This window comes from Meleagris gallopavo, chromosome 12, assembly GCF_905368555.1.
Source record: "Meleagris gallopavo chromosome 12, MGAL_WU_HG_1.1, whole genome shotgun sequence".
Taxonomy (NCBI): Eukaryota; Metazoa; Chordata; class Aves; order Galliformes; family Phasianidae; genus Meleagris; species Meleagris gallopavo.
Window position 1 is genome coordinate 1,162,463 of NC_139415.1, and position 18,511 is coordinate 1,180,973.

At 46.4% G+C, this 18,511-nt stretch overlaps 1 protein-coding gene across 5 annotated transcripts in view; it reads left to right on the plus strand.

The window, feature by feature from the left end:
• Window positions 1-756: 756 nt before the first annotated feature.
• NEO1 (neogenin 1) overlaps window positions 757-18,511 on the plus strand; it is a 180,138-nt gene continuing 162,383 nt past the window's right edge. For all 5 annotated transcript variants that reach the window (XM_085233601.1, XM_085233605.1, XM_085233602.1 and 2 more), the window contains exon 1: window positions 757-1,142. In XM_085233601.1, the coding sequence (XP_085089727.1) occupies window positions 1,028-1,142 (115 nt within the window). In that variant the 5' untranslated portion in view covers window positions 757-1,027. The remainder of the gene's footprint in view (window positions 1,143-18,511) is intronic.

The window sequence follows — 18,511 nt, forward strand, 5'->3', positions numbered from 1 at the left end:
CTCCTTGGGGCTGCGACTGCTCTTCAAGCGTGAAACCGCTGCAGGATGGCACTGGTGAACCCCACAAGCAACAGCAGCGTGCTCAGTAGGTTTTTCCACAGAGTTCTGTGAGGAAACGTTTCTCACGAGGTGACCCTTCTGCTTTGTAGGCCCAAAAGACCTTTTCCTCTGGCCTGACAGAAGGGATGATGGCAGTTCTGAAGCGTAACCTGAGGTATGAACTTCGGGTGCTCTCAGCACAATAGCTGTCCAGCGCTAACAATGGTGACTGAAGATGGGATTTCGTGATGCGAACTGCTAACCATCATGGTGACGCTTCCAGCCCCACCCGTTATTCAGTATGAGCCACAACCAAACCTCAGGAGAAGGCAACCCTGCAGTGGGAACGCTCCAGGACGCTGTCAGTGGAGAACAAACCCACTTCCTGACAGAACGTTGGACAAAAAGATGCGCGTTTTTTGTGCGGGACAGGCGCACAAAGGAAAGATGCACCCCCCCGTGCTGCGTTTCCCTGCCGCAGCGCCCCGTAGCGCTGCTTATCGCAGGGTTTCCCTCTGAGAAAGAGAGCGCGATCGTGGGGGGTTTAAGGTGGGGATCAGGGCGGGATTGAAGGCGGAGCGGCACAGCGTCCCGCGCAGGCGCTGTGGTGGGCGGGCGGGCGCGCGCACACCTGGCGCTGAGGGGGGGCTGCGGGGCCGGGGGGCGGTGACGCCTCCGCGCGGGCGCATGCGCGGACGGGAGGGGGAGGGCGGGGCGGGCCGGGGGGGGGAGTGAGGGAGGGGCGGGGCGGGCGGCCCCTCGGCTCCGTGTGAGGGAGCCGCGGAGCGCGGCGCCGGGATTGGGACCGCGGACTGGCCCGCGATGGAGTGAGCCTGCCGCAGCCTGCCTGCCTGCCTGCCTGCCGCCCGCTCGGCGAGGCACGGTGCCTGAGAGCGGGGAGCGAGGCGCGGGCCGGCGGCAGGAGGAGCCCCCCGGGGAGGAGGGGCCGGCTCTGGGAGCGCGGCTGCGGGGCGCGGGGCGCGGAGCGATGGCGGCGGGGCGAGCGCGGCGGCTGCTCGGCTCCCTCTGGCTGGCGCTGCTCCTCGGGCAGCCGCAGCCCTCGGCCGCCGCCGCGCGGAGCGGCCCCCGGAGCCCCCTGACAGGTACGGGGAGCGGCGGCGGGAGCGGGGGGCGGTGGGGGCAGAGCGCCCCGCCCCGGGCTGCTTTTATTTCTCATTCTGTGATATGGTATCTATTTTTTATGTGTGTGTGTTTGTGGTTATTTTATTATTATCATTATTATTATTATTATTTTTCCTCCGTTGTCCTGCCGCACTTGTCCGAGCCAGACGGGCGCCGGTAGAGGCCACTGCGCAGCTCCGCGGGGCGCACCTGGGGCTGGGCAGGGGTCGGGGCCACCTGCGGCGGGGGGCGCTGGGCGCTGAGCGGGGCGCTGGGCGCTGAGTGAGGCCGGCCGCCCTGCGCGCCCCTCTGCGCCGTGCCGCGGCTCTCCGGGCTGCTGTGGCCATCATCCCGTCCGGATGGAGCGTAGCGGGCGGCCCGCCGATGGCCTTGGTGAGGGGAGTTGGGTCGGAGCCGCGCCGTAGTTTTGCGGCAGTGTTATCCGCAAAATGACGGCTTGGAAAAAACTTTGGCTTTCTCGTCGGCGGAGCTTGAAAAAGATCTCGCGTGTGGAGTGCTGGATTTTATTTCGAAGCGGCTCCCCACGTTGGGTCCTGGCGTTTCCGAGGGGAGCCGGCAGCTAGCGGTGCTGCTGTCCTGTTGGCATCGCGCTGGCAGAGCCCGTCCTCCTGGTGTCATCCTGTGGCGGGGAACGCGTTGACTTAACCTCTGCCGTAGCACAGGCTCTGCGGATTCCACCTCTGAAGACTGCTGGTTGTTTGTTTTTTTTACTTCCCTTTTGAGAAATCAAGCATTAGATACAAACATCTTTGTATCTCTGTAATAGTTACTGTTTTCATGTGCAATTTTGTTTCGGTGTTTGCTGCTCTGCTGGCAGCTTGCTGTAGTGGTGTAGTGTAGGGTGCTCTCAGCTGTGTAAAACAACATCCTTTATGGTTTGGAACCATCAAAAGGATAGGTGAAGCCATAGCCATAAACACCAGTGGGGTGAGTTAAGCCAGCAGTGCACAGAAATACGCAAAATATTCATTGAGGCTGTGTGTGTCAGAGTGAGAGTTTGGAAGCAGTGTGGCAGCACTGGAAGTTCAGTGCACCTCATTGCCTTCTCTCTTCATATTGTGGAGTGTGTTCCTGCACCGCAGCCGTGTGCTGCCCCATCCCACCCACACAGGGACAGGAGTCAGGATTTCCTCTGAGGGGAAAGTCCGTTACTCCCTGAGGGGGGAGTCCATGAAGAGGGACAGCCTTGGTTCTTTGTCTCCATGAGGAGGTGAGATGCTTCTTGCACAGCAGAACTTCATCACGCTTGCTCCCATCTGATGTTTAGTAGGTTTTTTTCCTAAATAAGAGATACATACATTCATATTTGGCAAGTGGGAGAAGCGCATTCAGATCCCTCTGTGCTGGTGGAAGAGGGAATCAGATACAAATATTCTACATCGTGTACAGAGGTCCTCTCTGTTGTCATTTAGACACTGGGGTGGCAGTGCTGTGCTCCTGTTGGTGTGTTCTAGGCGTGGGGATGACGGTGCTGTGTTTCGTGTTGTTGTGTTCTAGGCATGGTGGTCTTCTGCTCCATGTTGCTGTGTTCTTGGTGCAGGGGTGCTGCTCCCATGCTTCCCATTGTTGTGTTCTAGGCATGACAGTGCTGTGCCCTTGTTTTTGTGTGGTAGATGTGGGGTGACAGTGCTGTGCACCCCATCATTGTGTTCTAGGTGTGGGGGTGGTGGTCTTGTTGTTGGTTGTGATCCATCAGTGTACATGTCGAGGCAGAGGACCACGTGGTTTGGTCTTGATGAAGGGTAGATGTGTGCCTCTGCATCACAAGACTGAAGTGTTTTGTGTCCAGAAGGAATAGTGTTCTGTTTCTGAGCCTTCTGGGGCTGATAAAAAGATACAAAAGAGCAGAAGTTGGAGGTCTGGAAGGCCACGTTCTTCATAGCCGTGAATGTTTCAGTGACATTTGATTCCATCTATAAATAGGCAGTCATTGCTCTCTGAAGAAGAAAGGAGTGTAGCTGGATTATTTTAGGAAGAAAACTGTGTAACTTAAAGCATTTTTTTTTCCGAGTATCTGGAAACATGAGCCTGTGTCACAATCGATCTGGTTGCTTTGTGCATGAGGTGACGTGAGCTGCTTGTTTCAGAGGCAGGGCAGCATTTCACTTAGCTGAGGGGATAAAGCCCAACCAGAGCAGTAGCAAAGAGTGAGCATCAGCTCCTGCCTCGTGTTACTTTGAAACCTACTTGAGATAAATGTGAAAACTTTGATCTAAACAGGATTACATTCAGAATAAAACTGAAGTTGGTCTCGATTTTAATTATTAATAGAAAAGCTATGATAAACCGGGTACAGCATTAAGATCGCAGGTGAGATTGTTCAGAAGCAGGAAATTTGTTCTGTCTCTCGCTGGGGTTGGTGAAGTCCTTGGCAGCAGTGCATGCCTTGTTGTTAGGGATGAACTGGTGGTTTGGGAAGAGCCCAGCTGGAAGCAATGGGAACCAGAGGTGTGCTGGACTCCTGGAGTGTAACAGGTGCTCAGCAACATGTTGGCTGCAGCTCCTTGTGCCACGTGTGCTGCTGCAAGGGCTGCCCGTGGTGTGTGGGAGCTGCACTATGGGAGCTGAATGACACAGAAGTAGAGGTTTGCTGGGGGCCTGAGGAACGTAAAGTTAGGATTTGTTTCTGCTCTTCATGCATTTAATGATTTCTCAACATACGACGAGCTAAAAATAGAGCACAGATATGCAGGTTTCAGTTACGTCCCTGCAGCGCAGGTCTCCAGCTGATGTCCCTGTTGTGTGTACACCAGGCTGGTGTGTGCTGGCTGTTGCATGCCATCTGATACAAGCAGTTTGGTTGCTAGTACTGCTGAGATACGTGTGCCCCAACACTGCTGATTATGTGTGTATAAATAGGCAAAGGAGAAATGGCTGCTGACCCTGGAGCCTGTGTCTTGTGAGTGAGAGCTGTTGTGTGACTCCAGCCGCCTTCCAGAGGGCTTTGTAGTGTGTTGCTGCCTGTCCACAGCTGTGAGTGCCTGGGCTGGAGATGCCTTTTGCAGTGTGCGTTGTGTTTGTCGTGATGAAAAACCCTGAAAGCATGTAACTTGTGCAGCATCAGCCAGAGGAATTGTGGAAGAGTAAAAGCATGTTTTTGCACCATCTCTAGCTCCTGCATAAAATACAGCCAGTGTGTTTTAGTTCACTTTGCATCAGCAAGGAGGAAGTACACCTGAGGTTCCTGCTGATGGCTGGCAGTGCTCCTTCCCTGTGCAGGATTTACCACAGCTTCCAGGTGTCAGAGAGTGGGAGGAAGGCACTCTGCTTCCATTCACCCCGTGGGGCTGCTGTTATGGGTGTTGGTGCTTGCAGGATTAGAATTCAGCCAGCTGCAGGGCCAAGATTGCAGCTTCTTGTGTGTTGAACTTAAATGCTGGTTACAGAGTGGATTTATTTGCTTTCCTATGAATATTAAGAAGTGGGAGTTCAACCCCTGAAAAAGAAGAAACCCTGACACTGTGTTTGGGGATGCAGGTGGGTAGTGGTGTGTTTGCTGGGGGAGATGCCTCACTCAGGTTGTGGTGCTGATGCAGGTCTCTGCTCCTTGAACGGTTGCATTGATGCTCTGAGGATATTGATCTTTTAAAAAAATAATAATTAAATAATTTCTTTGAAAAAAAAAAAAAAAGGGTTCTTAATAGGAAAAATGCCTCAGCACTGTGGAAACAACAGTAATATTTTACTGATTGGGTGCTATTGATTTAGTTTTTCAGTTAAATTGCTAAGATGAAAGTGGTAATCCTGATTAATTCCGTATAAATAAGTGAGCTCAATTTGTATGTGTATTGTTGCAGGCTGCTGTTGGAAATCTGAAACCCCTGCTTTATATGCTGTATTTAATTCTGAGTGGTTTTCACCATTTAGTATTCATGCTAAAGACAGCATCTTAATTTTACGAGACAAACAGACCATCAATCTGTGGTAAGACTTCTTTATCATTAGTAAACCTGCCCTGACCAGAGGGAGGGAAGGAGGGACCCTCCAGCTCAGGAGCACTGTGGGCCCTGTGTTCCTGCAGGCCAGGGTCACGTCTCTGGTCTCTTCCCATCACTGTTCCTTTGGGTCAGGCCTGATACAAATCTTATTTGCTTTTAATACTGATAGAGAATGCTCCTGTCATATAAAAAAAAAAAAAAAAAAAGAGCTCCATTATCATGGGAACAGCCTGCGTTTGCTCTCTGGTTTCTCTAAGTCTTGTGTGGGATGGGAACTCATGGCAGGAGGAGGTGGCTGGAAGTTTCTTGGGTTTTATGCTGCTCGTTCCTATGTCTGCAGCGGCCTCCCCATCTAAACATACCTGTTCTTACAGCATTCTCCACTTCTCACTGCCAGGCTTTGAGCTTTCCTGGTTTGGCTTCAGTTTCCTGCGAGCAAGACTGAGTGCAGTGTTTTGAGGCAACAGCGTGGTGTTATTTATGATATGACCATATTTATTCCTCCTGTTCCTTGGGCGTTCTGTTTTTTTAAGCAAGATTTTCTCTCTAGTTGTGAAGTTGATGTAGAGATGGCGAATTTCATGGTAGAGAGATCTTCTCCCTTCAGAATGCACCACTCTGCAAACACTGCCAGTGAGTTTTCTTTGCCACGGAGGAGTTTGTGCAGCTGATGTGACAGCAGATACCACTGAAGAAATCCACTTGCTCTGCTTGGGCTGGGATTCTTCATTGGCAGGTTCTGACCTGTGGATCGGAGCGCACTAGGGTACGTGTTAGCTCAGATGAGGGACTTCTTTCTGATCACCTTGAGTTTGAATGATTCAGGCACAGCAACTTTATGATCTCAACTAATAAATATCCTCTTGTCATATAGCTTTGACCAGAGGTCTTCTAAATGCAGAAGAGCCGCTCTGTGACTCTTACCCACTGCTTCACCTGCTTGAAGAAGTTGTGGTTTTATTTTGTGGTGATGGATGAGTGATACTAAGAAATGCCTTACCTGTGCTTTCCTGGATTTCTTTTGCTCTTTGGTCTGACATGGGGAGCGATGCATGGATTTCTGCACTTCTGCCCCCTACTCCTTTAAATTTTCACCTCACCTCTTCTAGCCTTCTGTCTGTATACTTCATATCCTTTTGGGTTCCAGAGGCTTGGGTTTCCATTCACTGGATATCTCTTTGTTGAACTTTCTCAGCCGTATACTGCTGTATTTCTATCTTTTGTTTAGAAATACAAACGTGTTCTCAGTTTTGATTCAGGCTTTCTGGCTCTACAGATACGTGGGAGCTCAGTATTTCACCTTTGTTTTTGTTTCTTGTCTTTTGTACATGTCTTGAAGCTGTCACGTTCGCTGACAGTTGGTCAAAGAGCATGTCAGCAGCCAGCTTGGTTGTCTTCCATTATTGCTACACTTAGATAAATTTATCCTGTTTGATGCGCTTTTAACATTTTTTGACATGTGTCTAATGTTGATGTTGACCTGGAGGTGAAGAATGGGACGCTGCTAGAATGAGTGCTGTACGTGGTAGTATGTACCAGTGTAGTTCTAAGTGGGGTTTTGTGCCAATTAAAATATTTAACTTAGACTTTGTATTGTTTTGAGATGATCTCCTTTGCTACCTTTGGTGCATCTCGTGATCTACCTACAGTTGACAACCAGAAAACAGTGAGTGCTTTGCTATGAAACTTATTTAGGCTTTTCTTTGCTAAGATATCCCAAGTTTGTCTTGACTTTTATTTGACTCCATGAATATGTGCTCTATTGTTATCTTGATAACAGAGCACTTCCCACTACAGCGTCTTGGGTGTAGGAGCTGCGTCTCATTGTTTTGGCCCCACTGATTTTTCTTTAATCTGCCTTTTGACAGAGGCACCTCCCTGTTACTGACACTACTACAACCTGCTTCAGGGCTGCTGGCAACTTCCAGCTCCTTCTCAGCTCATAGCTCTCGTTTAATGTTGCAGTAGTGTGATTCCCCCCGGAATGGGGTGCACTCAGGGCCTGCTGTGTGAGCTTCGCCTTGCTCAGTTTTCTTCTGTAGTTAATGAACCTGAACATCTCCTCTTAAAGCTGCTCTGGGGTTTAGGCATTGAAACCTTATAATGTAACTGTAGCAAGAGAGAGAGCCACAAATAGAGGCATTGGGACATGGGTTCTAAAAGTAGCACAGGCTGCTGAAAGTCATTTAAGTCATTAGACCTGTCATGAGTTTTAAAATCTCTCGAGTGTGTATTGAAAAGTTTAATCTGCTTTCTAAATGCTAAGGGGTTGCAGTCAAGTGGACTAAAAATAAAATAATTGTTGGGAACTGATGGTTGTTGCAGTGTTGTATGTAGCAGATGTGGAAAGAAGCAAGGCTTTTAATGAGAAAATGAAATATTTCCAAAAGCAATTTATAAAGCCAAATGTTCCTGTTTGAAAACAGGCGAAGAAGGAAGTATAAGAGAACTGTTAATAAAGCAGAGCTGCATCCAGGAACGCCATTAGTGATGAGGTGGGACACCTGTGCAGGTGGCTGCGTGCTCCTGTGCTGCTGGAGCTGGCATTTTTGGGGTTGGACTGTCAGGGCTCACGGTGCACAAAGCCCAAGTGCTTTGTTATCAGTTTGTGAACCGTTTATTAGAGATCTGCCAGGGCAGATGAAAAGCACGGCACATGGGAAGTCATTGCCAAATGTTAATCCTATTTTCATGTGTTTAGTTTCAGCCTTTCTTGCAGCCTTTCTGCCCTTCTGTTTGCTTTCATGAGCCTTTGTGGAGGACGTAGGGAATGGGATTGGTTCCATGGCTGCTGCACCACATGGCTGCTGAACGCCGGTGTCAGAAGGAGGGGACACGGGGTGCCTGGGCTCAGCTGGGCATAAAGGTGGAGAGCACTGGGAACAAAACCTAATGTGTCTTCTGTTGCACGCTGCTCTGAAGAACTCTGTGTTGTATCACATCCACTGCAGATCTATAGACTGTGATTTTGTTGGAAAATGTAGTTTAAATTGAATTTTCTAACAAAACGTTTCTTAAAAGTTCACCTCTAAATTGATAATGAATTTTCAGTTTAGCTTTAGTTTTCATGGTGGTTTTTTTTTTTTTTTTTTTTTTTTCCCCACCCTCGTGTTGAAATCCCATTTGCTTAGCTCCCAGGAGAGAAAAATCCTGTAAGTCTCATCTTACAACATATTACCTTCAGGAAAAGAAACATAAAACTACCGGAGACTGCTTCCACTTCCAGCAAGGGATGGAGGCCTGGCAGTTCTTGGAACCACTGATGATTACCTCACACTGTGTCCTGTTCCAGATGTTGGTCTGACCCTGCCATGTGCCCGTGGCTGTGCTGTGGTTCTGTAGGTCAGGGCTATCCAAATCATCCCCATACTAACAGTTACATCCTTCCTGGAGAAGCTGTACTGAACTAAGCTCAAGAGTGTAGAAAGAGCGCTTAGCGTGTGGTGACAGGATGCATGGAAGGCATGCTTGGCAGCCACACCGACTCCTGATGTGCGGAGACTTCCAGCCAATTTAGTGGCTAACAGTGGCATTGCTCCCTTTTTCTCAGGGAAAAATTGATGTTGAGGTGAACGAAGCGTGATGGACACGCACTGCGGGGAGGTGGCGTGGAGGTGAGGTGCTCTGGCTGTGCTGGGGCAGGTGTGGGCTGCTATGGAGCTGCCTTGGCGTACATTCTAGTGCACATTAAGGGAGGTTTTTTTTTCATTAATCCAGTTATATATTTGCTGATATGTGTGATGCTGTGCTGTATGCATTGCTTTTGATACGCCTTAATCCTTCTTGCTGGTGGACTTGATAGTAACACAGATACGGATCGTTCTTACACTGCTGTACTGCTCTCTGCTAACTGTGGCAACCTTGCAGTGCATTGTGACGCCGCTAACAGGACAGTTTTAGGGGCTCTGTCTGAAATCCCAGGAGAATATTTTTGCTGGTTCATTTGCAAGGGTAAGTTTGCTTAAAAACAGCATGTCCCATTTTCTTTATTAGCTTTAGGAGTCATTAGAGCGTGTTCTGCAAATTTGGGGTGTGACAGCCCTGCTTCGTAATTTTCCCAGGTCGCTTCCTTTTCTAGAATCTGAAATGGCTTGTCTTCTGTTTGAAGTGTAAAATAGCTTATTTACCCAAATCTTCCCATGCAGTTGTTTGTACCCACTGCAGGTCTTTGGAGCCTTAATTTTCGGCTCTGTAGTTTTTCTTTTGTTGTTATGGATTTTTACCTCATTATCCCCTTCATTTGAAGTTAGGATCATTTTTGAAAATGTCTGGATGCTAAGAAAAGAGGTGGAAACAGCCTATGTATCTGCAGTGTCCTGGTAATCCTTTCCACTATTGTGGTCTTCCCGCAACTTTTTTGAGATGCAGATTCGGGAAGGTTCCCAAAGCATAACTACAGGAGGGATGGGGCTGGGCTGCAACTACTGCTCAGTGTCAGTTGTGCTGTTGTGTGTGAGTGAGTGGTTGCTGGTAGGGCAAACGAATTCTAGCCTTCAGGTGCTGGGAGTCCAGTCTGACATAACAGAAGGTAAGAAGGCAGAATCTTGAAGGCAGCACTACAGCAGGTGGATAGAGGTTTTCATGCTTGAAGTTTGAGGCTTTTGGAGGGTTGGGGAGAGTCAGTGGATGGCAGCAGGATCTGTTGCATCCTGGCTTCTGAGTGGTGCCAGGCAAAGGCTTGTTCTGGCACAGCACAGTCATGGGAATGGTGCTATCGGCTGAAACGTACAGTGCTATTTTTTCCAGATTTCTTTATTTACTGTTACTGCCAAGCTTTTCTCTTTGCTGAGGAAATCAATGGTCTGAAGGAAGGAAGAAAACTCTCACAGCAGTTGTTCCTGTCTGGCCATGCTAGATCTGGGCTGTCTCCATTTTCTCTGTCCTGTTGTTGCTCTCTGGTTCTTGCTGCAGCAGCACCACAGGTTGCGGCTTCATAGCAGTGTGAGGCTGTGCTGTGCAGCTCATCTTCTGCACTCCTGTTTGTCAAGTACCACCTCTCCTTCTTCAGCATTTTCAGGCATGTCCTTTGATAATTTATTAAAATTAAAAGGATCTGCAAGAAATAGATTTTTGCCTTATTTTTACCTTTTGTGATCTCTTTTTTTTTTTTCCCCCTAATTTTAAGCATGTATGGATCAGCCCTGTCTGTGCAGCCCTGTGAAGGGTTGTCGGCTGATTGTTTCTGTTATAATTATATATATTAATGTATGGAGCTTATTGATTGTCTAAATTTCACGTAGTTCCTGTGATGTGAGTCATTTTTCCACTCCATTTCCATGCTGACGGGCTGTTGGTTATTGTAAGTGAATGCACAGAGAGGAGGAGAGAGCGTGATGGGGATGGTGGTGTTATTTCTTTGAGAAACAAAGAATAATTCTCATCTGTTCTGCCTCACAGCTATTGATGAGACTGAGTGCCTCCTTTGGATATTGCCAAATGCGGAGCGAGGTTCACCAGCCCCGCTCTGATTCTCGTGGAGAACTGAGCCTCTAAGCATACTGCATTCGAGTGAACCACCAGTGGCACCAGCATCTCAGTCTTACTGTTTTAAAAAAGGAAAGTGAAATGTAGCTTGAGTTGAGGGCTTCTGACAGTAACTGCAAGATTGAAAAATTACGTATTTTCTTCAGAAATGTGCAACTCTTGCCACTGAACAAAATCAACAAATAGTTTAAAATGAGAACAATAAACAGGCTTCTACCCTTTCTGATAACTCTTGAGATTTATGCAATCAGGGCAGTTTGAATCCGGAGCACCCGTGCTTGTTCCTTAATTGTTTATATACCTGTCAGGGCCATAATGCAGCCTTTGCTGGTGTCCCTGTAGGAGCAGTTGTTTAGAATAAAACTTATGATAGACATGCTTGGCTCTAAGTCTCTCCATTTGCACATGGGGGGTGAAATTCCTTGAAGGCAGCCACTGTGTGCTCTGCAGGTCCTTACTGCCTGCTGTCCCTGTGTGGTGCAGGCATGAGCAGAATCCCCTTAGTAGATGAGTTGGGCAAAAATCAACTGTGTTGTTTTTGTTGTTACTGATCTGTGGTTTGGTGTATCAGCAAACGCAGGTGTGACTCAAAACCAGATTATGATGCTGCTAGAGCTTGGTGGAAATAAAGGTGTCGCTGAGAAGCTGCAGGAGCTTCTAAGCATGGTCTCTGGGTTTTCTGCAGTGCCGTTGATACAGCAGAAGGAAAGGACATCATCAAAAGGGACCCTGATAAACTTGAAAGGTGGGCCTTTGTGAACCTAATGAGTTCAACAAAGCAAAGTGCAAGGTTTTGCAGATGTGCTGGGGCATTCCCAGATGTGTATACAGACTGGGAGAAGAACTCCTTGAGAGCAGCCCTGCCAAGAAGGTCTTAGGGACTCTGGTTGATGAAAAATTTAACATGAGCCAGCAGTGTGCGCTAGCAACTTGGAAGGCCAGTGGTATCCTGGGTTCCATCAGAAGAGTGACAGCCAGCAGGGTGAAGGAGGAGATTGTCCCCATCTGCTCTGTCCTTGTGAGGCCCCATCTGGAGTGTTGCATCTGGAGAGGGTCCAGAGGAGGGCCATGAAGATAATCTGAGGGCTGTAGATTTTCTCTCATGAAAGCAGGCTGAAGAGACTGGCCTTGTTCAGTCTGGAAAAGAGAAGGCTGGGGGGAGACCTCATTGTGGCCTTCCAGTATTTCAAGGGAGTTTATAAACAGGAGGGAAATCAACTTTTTATATGGGTAGATAATGATAGGACAAGGGGGAACGGTTTTAAACTGAAGGAAGGGAGATTTAGATTAGGTGTCGGGGGAAGCTCTTTACTGAGAGTGGTGAGGTGCTGGCACAAGCTGCCTGGAGGGGTGGACACCCCATTTCTGGAGGTGTTGAAGACCAGGTTGGCTGAAGCCCTGGGCAGTGTGATATAGTACTTGCTCTAGCAGCTGGCAGCCCCCCCCCCCGTGACATGGGGATTGGAAGGAGAAGATCCTTGAGGTCCCTTCCAACCCAAGCCATTCTGTGACGATCCTTTCCTTATCAGCCTTGCGATGCAGACGAACTGCAGCTAGACAGCTTTGCTTTTTCAAGTCAGCCTACCAGAAGGTACCATTTAAATTCACTTAACCTTCTATTGCACAGCTTTGCTTTTACAAACCATTTAGCTTACCAGAAAGTGCCATTTAAACTGGGGTTACACTGCTGTGGTACTGTGTGTGGCTGCGCTCGGATGTGTGAGCTCTTGCTTTAATAAACTGTTGGGGGGAGCTGGCGGCTGGCTTTTCAGATGGCTCCTCCCATCCCCTCCCCTTTGTGTAAACTCTGTAGTGCCTTTCCCAGCATTTCTCTCCGAGGTGACTGCTATCCTGGATTTCACAACCTTGTGATAAAAGCAGGAGTGTAGCTCTGTGATAAGTGCTTAATTGCTGTGGCTTTGCCATCCTTATGCCTTATTGTTTTGGGCCTATATGAAGCTTGGTCTGGGCCTGATTTACTTCTCCTTTACGTGTGTTTTTGCATTTGCACAGTTTTTTTTTTTTTCAGAAAAAGATCAATAAAATCATTTATAGTGAAAATCTGTTCAAAACTGCAACATCTGGCAACATTCTTTACCTTACTGTGCTTGAGTAAGAAGGAAATCTGGTGAACAGAAATATCACAAAGTCTAAACAGCTCTGGTTAACGGGACAGGCATCTTAAATTAAGCTTGCAAGTTTGCAGGAGATTCTGATATGTGGAGATATTTTTGAGTGTATGCTTCTAATAGAGCATAAAGTCTTTCTGTGATTTTGGAGTAGGAAATACGGATATGATATTACACTGCTGGAGTGTGGATGGAGGCAGAATTTAAGTAAAAAGTAGGAAACTGAATATTAGCATTGTATTTAACAACTCTGTTAGAATTTTCATCAAAAATTCTCTAAGTCTGCTGATAGACTTTTCATGGCTGGAAGGACAACAAACTCCCCTCAGCATCCCTGTCTGCTGTGCAGCATCTGCGAGAAGCTTCATGACAGGGATAACGTACACATAGATGGAACTAAGGAGGAAATGCAAAGTGCAAGGAAAATGGATGGGATTGCATGCAGTCTGGGTGTGGAGTGTAAGGGGAGGCAGGGAGGAGGTGAGCTGAGCTCTGACGGCTGCAGCACTTGTTAGGCAGCAGTGCTGCCTTGCATAATGCAGCAGTGAAGGAGTCTGACGGATCTTTTTGTGTCTTCCTCTCCTCTGTGCAAATCCACCTTGGAGTGAGAATGAGCAACGTGTCACGCTGAGCTCCAGTTTTATGTGGATGAGTAACGTGTTTGTGCACGTGTCCCTTTACGCCTTTGCTGGATTTGCAAACTCCCGCGGTTATCAGAGTTTTTAAAAATTGGAAGATTGTGCAACTTTTAATGCTAATGGAATGCATAGATGTATATGTGCTGTGTGGAAGTAAGATTTAACTTGCCAGAGTTACAGAACTATAGTTGTTTTTTCTGGGGAGGTGGTTGCGTTTAATTGTGACCTGCTCTGAAGCTGGGAGGTGAGGGGGGATTCAGAGGGGTGGGTGGGCAGGGGGGGACGTTCTCTTCCTACCCCAGAACTGAGCAGGAGAGCATTTTTTTGCTTGTAGCTGTCATTAGTACTTTTCCAGTGAACATTGGAAGGATTTTTCCAGTCTGTAATTGTGGCAATCTGAGCATGGCCTGGAGGCATGAGGGAAGAATTTTTGTTCAGATACAATTCCTTGGATAAAGAAAGGAAGGTAACAAGCAAGCCTGAATACCGCAGTGAGGATCTCCTTCCTCAAGACTGGTTTCTTTCCGTTTGTGTAGTGCTCAGAGCCTTTCTCAGATGCTCCTCTCATTGCTCTGCAGAAAAAATATTTTTCCTAAGGCTTTTCTTAAATGCTTTAACCCTTGGCCACTCTGATATGGAGCTGAATAGAGGAATGGAGATGCTGGCTGTGCATCACTGAGGTTTCAAATGGTAAGGGAAGTCTTGCTTCTATTTTAGCTTGGTCTCTATTTTTTTAGCATGTATTAATGCAAGAGCAGAAGCCCACCATGCCTCGTAAATGCTCTCAAACTTGCAAGAAAGTGAGGCCTTTTAGTGGTGCGAGAATATCACCAAATTTAAAGTCTTAATTTGTCCGAAGCTCAAAAAAATGCCATTAATGGTCATCACTTAGACCGGCTACCAGCTTTGTGAGCCCCAAAAGATGGCTGTGTTCTTCCCGAGGCTTTGGATGTTATTGAGCTGGCCTTTCTTTCAGAGGCTCGCTCTAATCCCTTTGCTGATATTTTCATTGCTTGACAGAGCAGAGGAATGTCGGAGGCCACGGTGGGGGCTGGAGCGAGCTGTGAGCAGGAGCCAGGCGGGACGGAGGGCTGCAGCTCTCCCTGCATCTGCTGGGAGCTGCTGGGTCGAGCAGGTTTTTCCTCCCAGGATAAGAAGTAATTCCCACATGGCACGGCATGCTTGGCTTGTGGTGCTGGGTGAGCTGCAGGCTGAATTTATGCGCTTTGGTTTGCTTGAGAAATTAATTTCCATAAATGCTGAGGACCAGGGTTACAACTAATTGCTTTATGCCTTGCTGTGCCGTGCTGCTCTGATACCAGTTTTTGGCTGGCGGTTGCTTTAAAATCATGTAAACTTTTAGCAGTGACAAACTCTAGAAGACTTAAGAAATGGAGTTATTGTGGGTCTCTAAGGCAAAGCTTTCTGCAGTCTGTTGTGGCGGTGTGTGTAGGTGTTCCACTGACTTCAATTCACGTTTGCACTGCAAATATCTTCACGGTGAAGAGCTTCTTTGTAGATATACACAGAGGTGGAAATAAATCCTGACTTCTATTTTTTGGCGAGAAAAATAAACATGCTATGAAAATGAAATGAATTTCATTACTCAAAGACAATTGCAGAAAAGTCTCTAGAAAGTAAATGTTTCAAATGGTATTTCTGTCAACGCAATTGATTTCACACATGACTTAGACATGAAAATTTACTTTTCTGATGTCTGGGGTTGAACTGTTAAAATGTTGTGGAACACTGGGGGAGTCCTGGGGTGTGGGCAAATGACGTGGGCTGCAGCTCTGCTCTCCTGAAGTGTAGCACTGCTCTGGCCCTTTGATGTGCCCTTGGCTTGAGAGGTGGGATGAATCTCACCCTTAGATGTTAACGATGCCAATATTAAATCAGTGTCTTCTGTGAAAACCAAGGAGCTAATCAATATACAGATTCCTTCTTTTTTTTTTTTTTTTTTTTTTTTTTTTTTTTTTTTTTTTTTTAGTGACCTGAATTGATTTTGATACTTCTGGTCTATATTTAGCTTTCCTGGGTTCTTCGGATGGCATTTTAGCATACTGGTAGAGAAACATCTCCTGTGTGGGAGATAATTTTTTGTCTTGTGGCATGGTAGGGGTCTGACTGAGGGGTTGGACTGACTGAACACATGTAGCCATTGTGGGGAGCTCTCAAGTAGCCTAAACAATATGGGTTTTAATACATCAAAACAGATCGGTCTGAGAGTACCCCACAGCTAGCTGCCTTATGTCATGAAAGCTCCAAAGCAAGCAGTGCAATTATGCTCACTTCACTGATCCAGAAGAATGCAGCCTGTGAATTTGACTTGACAGCTCTTATCAGACAAGTCATGAAAACGTAAGTACTTGTTTTGGTGAATTTATTTGACTTGTAGGATCCATTCAGAGAACTTCAGGGTACAACTTTTAATTTGCATCTGCCAGAGATAGGAGGGAAGTGTGTGTGCAGATTGATTTATGCTGCTAAACTTAGAGAAAGAATAACACTTAGCACTGAGAGGATGCCCCTTTATCACCAAGGCGTTTCTTCTGATGGAAGTGGGATGTACTGGAGTGTGTGGATGCTGGGGTTTTGGTATTGCTTTCCATCAGGGAACTGAACCCCTGATGATGGGGCTAAGGCATGCTTTGTCACGTCACCAAATTGTAACTGACTTGCAGTTTTGCATGCTTCCTGCTTTCTTTAGCAGCTTTTGCTACCTTTTATAGCATTTCTTGTAGATCTTCCCATATTTTGGCTGCTTGGCAGAGCTCTGTAGGCACGAGCCTGGTCAGCGGGGTGCTCAGCAACCCCCAGGGCTGCTTGCAGTGCAGCAGGCACTTGTCTGCACGCTGCTTATTTGGAAGAAATCTCAAAATGAAAATAGAACTTCTGAGTCGATTCACGACAGTTTTTGCATGGAAATAAATCAACTCGACTTGCTACTTTGATGAGTGGATTTCTCTGTAATGTCTCACTTCCTTGTTTTGTGCAGATCGTACCATTCTTACGCATATTGTCAGCGGTCACACAATAGTTCATTGGTATGACTAAACTTGGCAGTAATTCGGAGAAGCCACTTGGAGCTGCAAGCAGTTGTCACTTTCCTGAATGGCTTGAAATCACTGTGAACTTGCGAACTGTCATTTCTTGTTCTTTAGAATATTAACTGTATCAGTTTGCAATGCACACGATTGGCGTGCACAGAATACCCAATTTTTCAGCCTTTCAAGCTCCACTTTTGCTTTATGTGGAAATCAAAACACCAGATTCCCAAACCTGAATATTCCCACGTGAGCGCAGGGTGTAAAGTGACCTCTTTGGCTCTGATCCCAGTGCAGGAATGTATCGCTTCTTTCAGCTAGACTTTGAAACAGGTATTGCTTTACAATTTAATTGGCAGCATACATCTCAAAAAGGATATAAACCAGTGGGTTTTTCCACTGTGGAGACAGAGAGGCTTGTTTCACAGAAGAGAAGGCATAAACAAGCTGGTACAAGGAATCCTGTGTGAACTGAGCTATACCATATACTTCAGGGGGAAAAAAAATATTTTTTTGCTTTGTAGGTTTTGGCAGCGTCAAACAAAACAGTCAATGTTCTCCAGAAAAATGAAGGAGTTCTTCTGTATCTCGCAAGCACATTTGAGTAACCCCCACCATGGTGCGTTGCCATCGGTGGCTCTTGGTGCTGGAGGTCCTTGCTGGGTCGGTCACTGGGCTGTGCTCACAATTAGGGAATCAAAATGGGTTGAGCATAAACCCTTTGTTTTTTCTTTCATTTCTCTTGTTTCTAATAACTGCAAGTGATCTAATTAGTGTCCGTGGCTGGATCCAAACCCTCTGCTGACCTATATTCAGAGCCCTTTTCGTCTGCTCCTGTGCAGCTCAGACCTTCCTAGTATTGTTTAGCAGTGAGGAGCCAGGCAGGAGGACAAGGAGGGTGGATAAACCTCTTAGCTCTTTGCATTTTGTTTTGCTAGCTGTTTTTCCATTCCTTTCTTAGGATTTGTGGCTTATCTTCATTTTAATCTTACTTCACTGTTTTGACCTCTCTTCTTTGTAATCTGTGGCTTTTAATGTCTAAATGGCCCTAAATATTTGATCAAAATAAGGCCTAATTCCCATTCGGAAGAAAATAAGTCACTTGGAAAGTGGAAGAGAGAGAAACCAAATGCAGTCAAAATGCAGTTTGGAGGGGAAAAATAGGAGCATACTTCATGAATTACTGAAACGTGGCACTAACGTTTCCCTTGCTCCTCCTCAGCTGCTGTCCATCTTCTCACACAGCTCAGGTAGTTCCCATTTATTTATTTATCATAGAGAGAGCTTTGAGCACAGAACTTCTGTGTGTACATTCTCTGGTTTTCTCCAGTTCTGTTTTCAAGTAGACTTGGTGTTTTCTGTGAGTGAGCTGGGTCAGCCAAAACCTCCTGTATTTCAAGTTTTGCCTATTTAACATCAAGCTCTATATTAGAGCATAGCTAAATATTCTGGCAGCTCAAGCCTGATATTTAAAAGAAGTCAGTGAGTGGGAGTGGGGTGTCAGCAGCTAAGTGCTGGAAGAGGAGCTGGAAGCGATGATGCGGCTGCTGGCAGATTGGATTTCTGCAAGCACATGGAAAGTCTCAATGAAAATTCAGTAGGTACTTTGCACAACCTTAAAATATTAATAAGGAACAGAAGAATCGGGACAGCAGTGTCTTCTGTTCCAGTCTGTGCATTAAGAAGTATGTGTGAGAAGCAGAGATCATAGGACCCTGTGATCAAAGCTCTTCTGTTGTATGGAGTGTTTTGTTCAACAGATAGATCTAAAGTGTGCAGAAAGCAGTAAACTCGTTACAGTTTAAAAAAACAAACAACTTTTCCTTGTTTATATACAGCATTCAAGCTAATTCTCTGGAATAGCAACTTCACATAAATTTCACAATATTATTAATCTCTTTCTGATGTAATAACATTAAAACCCATCTGCATTACAGCTTTTTTTAATTTAAGCAGTATGATTGCCTAGTGCTATTCATAAAATATCTTCCTTGGTCTAAAAATAAAGCTTTGGCATCACGATTGCAGGATCACGTTAAAAATGATCTGCTCTGCTTTGAGGGGATGCTTAAGGAGAACAAAATCAGTACTTC